The sequence below is a fragment of the Olea europaea genome, chromosome 11, assembly GCF_002742605.1.
Source record: "Olea europaea var. sylvestris chromosome 11, O_europaea_v1, whole genome shotgun sequence".
Lineage (NCBI taxonomy): Eukaryota > Viridiplantae > Streptophyta > Magnoliopsida > Lamiales > Oleaceae > Olea > Olea europaea.
Genome location: NC_036247.1, coordinates 12,736,449 through 12,738,904, shown reverse-complemented (window position 1 = coordinate 12,738,904; position 2,456 = coordinate 12,736,449). Strand labels below are relative to the sequence as shown.

At 32.1% G+C, this 2,456-nt stretch overlaps 2 protein-coding genes across 2 annotated transcripts in view; both read right to left on the bottom strand.

Annotated features, from left to right (window-relative positions):
* Positions 1-574, bottom strand: part of LOC111404472 (xanthine dehydrogenase 1-like) — a 20,236-nt gene extending 19,662 nt beyond the window's left edge. The window contains exon 1 of the mRNA XM_023033272.1: positions 524-574. Within this exon, the coding sequence (XP_022889040.1) occupies positions 524-574 (51 nt within the window). The remainder of the gene's footprint in view (positions 1-523) is intronic.
* LOC111403421 (1-acyl-sn-glycerol-3-phosphate acyltransferase 2-like) overlaps positions 456-2,456 on the bottom strand; it is an 11,584-nt gene continuing 9,583 nt past the window's right edge. The window contains exons 9-12 of the mRNA XM_023031923.1: positions 2,149-2,241; positions 1,328-1,414; positions 991-1,227; positions 456-854 (exon numbers count right to left, since the gene is read on the bottom strand). Coding sequence (XP_022887691.1) covers positions 1,012-1,227; positions 1,328-1,414; positions 2,149-2,241 — 396 coding nt within the window. The 3' untranslated portion in view covers positions 456-854; positions 991-1,011. The remainder of the gene's footprint in view (positions 855-990; positions 1,228-1,327; positions 1,415-2,148; positions 2,242-2,456) is intronic.

Below are 2,456 nucleotides of genomic sequence, written 5' to 3'. Positions count from 1 at the left end.
ATATATACTTACATATTAATTCTATATATACCCACAATGATGGGATTCCAAAAGATAAATTATTTTATGTTAAGAATTTATCGTATTCTTTGTTTATATTAATAAATATTCTACTACTTCACTATAAATGGATATCAATTATCACTAGTTAACCCGGATGACGGCTCAATACCACAACGTGAATAAAGAATCACTCAAATTGAAAGATCTATTATAAAGGAATAATTTTAGTGTCCGAGTGGGGTCCACCCATGTAAGAGGATGAACACCTTTAGGTACAGGAAATTATGTACCATTAGCATGATTGTATTTTATATTACGTTTTCACGTAATAAGTACCTCAAAAATTATTGGATATTTTTTGAAACCCAAATAATTAGATAGTATACACGAGTTTCACAGCTTTTTATTTTATTTTTTAAGTAGTAACGTTTATTTGTATGGTAAGAAATGTATTCGAAGCAAGTATTGAGATTCCCATTTAGACGATCAATCTATAATTGGCAATAAGGATGAGAAATACAACATCCATATCAAGTTTCACCCCACTAATCAAATGGGGCAAGACGGTCATAATAACGGTTCTTCTCCATATTTTTACTATGCGATCCATAGGTAGTCATATTAATAGAGATACATACTATACTTCTCTCTGAGATTTATATTGCCTGTTGTTTTTAGTTAAGGTAAAACAAAAAAAGAATAAATAAGAAATGATGCAACAAACTACAAGTAGGAAGCAAGTTTTGAAGTAATTTTGCCCCGGTATAGCAACATTGCAAATATTTAATCTGACTCGTCTTGAACTTGTCGACTGGCAAACGGCTCTAAGAGGAGTTTTCTTCGTATTGAACCTGATACGCATTAATGACATGATTAATAAGATAAATTAGACTATAAAGGACAATATAAACGAAAAAAGAAAAAAGAAAAACGAAAGTTAAATTTGTCTATTGTTAAGTCATATTTCGTAGTGTGTGCCAAATATACCTTAATTGACTTTACATCAGCTCATTTTTGAAGCAGCACGTCCTTCAATGGGTCCGGCTGTGATATCTTAGGAGGGGTTGAATGTTCTGATTGGGAAAACACAATGAGTATTTGCATAAGGATCATAATCAAAGCCAAGAAAACAGCACAAAATGCAATTTCTCCCCATGAGAAAGTGCACCATTGGAAAATTTTGACACATCCAAAAATGAGGAAACATGACCACAAGAGTACCACCTGTAAATAAAAATAAGAGTGAAATATAAATCAAAAATGGAAAAAGATGTATCAAGAAAACAAAATCACAATTTTATCGAACTCGTGGAAGGATATATACCAACAAAGATTTCTTCGGTCTACCGATGTTTATGCATTGTTTGTTACCAAACGTGTCCTTAGCAAGATGATGCTCCAGTAAAGCATCCTATCAGTCAATAAAACTTCAGGCATTAGTAAGTGTTAAACATCGGTTAAAATTTAACCAGCGTTCAAGGACTAGAGCTACTCTTCTTAACAAATATTGATTTTTTGAGATAGAAACTCAAGTCCCAATAATATGAGAGATATTGTGCTGACTGTGAGCACGAATTGGGCAAAAAGTTACTTTTTAAGCTAAAGGTTGCACATGTACAACTCGAAAAATTGGCCTCATCTTACAAGATAAATGACATACAAGAGGAAACAAATATTGCATAAAGCATTTTATTATGCTAGTTTTATTGGTCAAAGTTAGAAATAACTATTTCCAAATAAGTTATTGTACTTAAAAGTAAGAAAAAGTAACTTATCAATACTTTTTAATAAATTAAAAATTGCTTACAAAAGGCTTAGACAAACACATATTTTATGACCATAGTTTCAACAAGAATGCCTTTATAATAATATAGGCTTAAAATTTTTTCGGATACCTTGTATTTCTCTTAAGTTAACTTCAACCACAACATGTGAAATCCTGGCTTGTTTGGTATGGAGTACTATAGTGTTAAATAAGGGAAAAAAGTTAAAATATTGTCTATTAGAACTGGGGTTACTGTCAAGTCTTATTTACCAAACATGCAATGGATGTTCACTTATACGCATTGTTTCTATCTGTTCTCTATTCAGGGTACTCACTTTGCATGATAAGCCATATCAACCAAATTCATATCTACACTTTACCTTTGCCACAAATATATCTTTGCACCATTGCGCAATGTCACTATCTGATACTGGCAATTCTTGCATTAGATGCCGCTCAATGTGCAGATGTACCTGTAGAGAGACGCTTTAACAATTAAGTTGAGATTATTCAATGCCAATGGAAAAAAATACCTAACCCAATTGCCTATGTGGTGACGGAATGTGCTAAAAGACACCCACTGCATTGATGTAGGTTAAGAAAGCATTTGAATGATTTCTTTCATTTACAAACAATTTCCCATGGATCATTGGTTTGTATCATTCCAAATTCAACCAAAAAAAAAAAA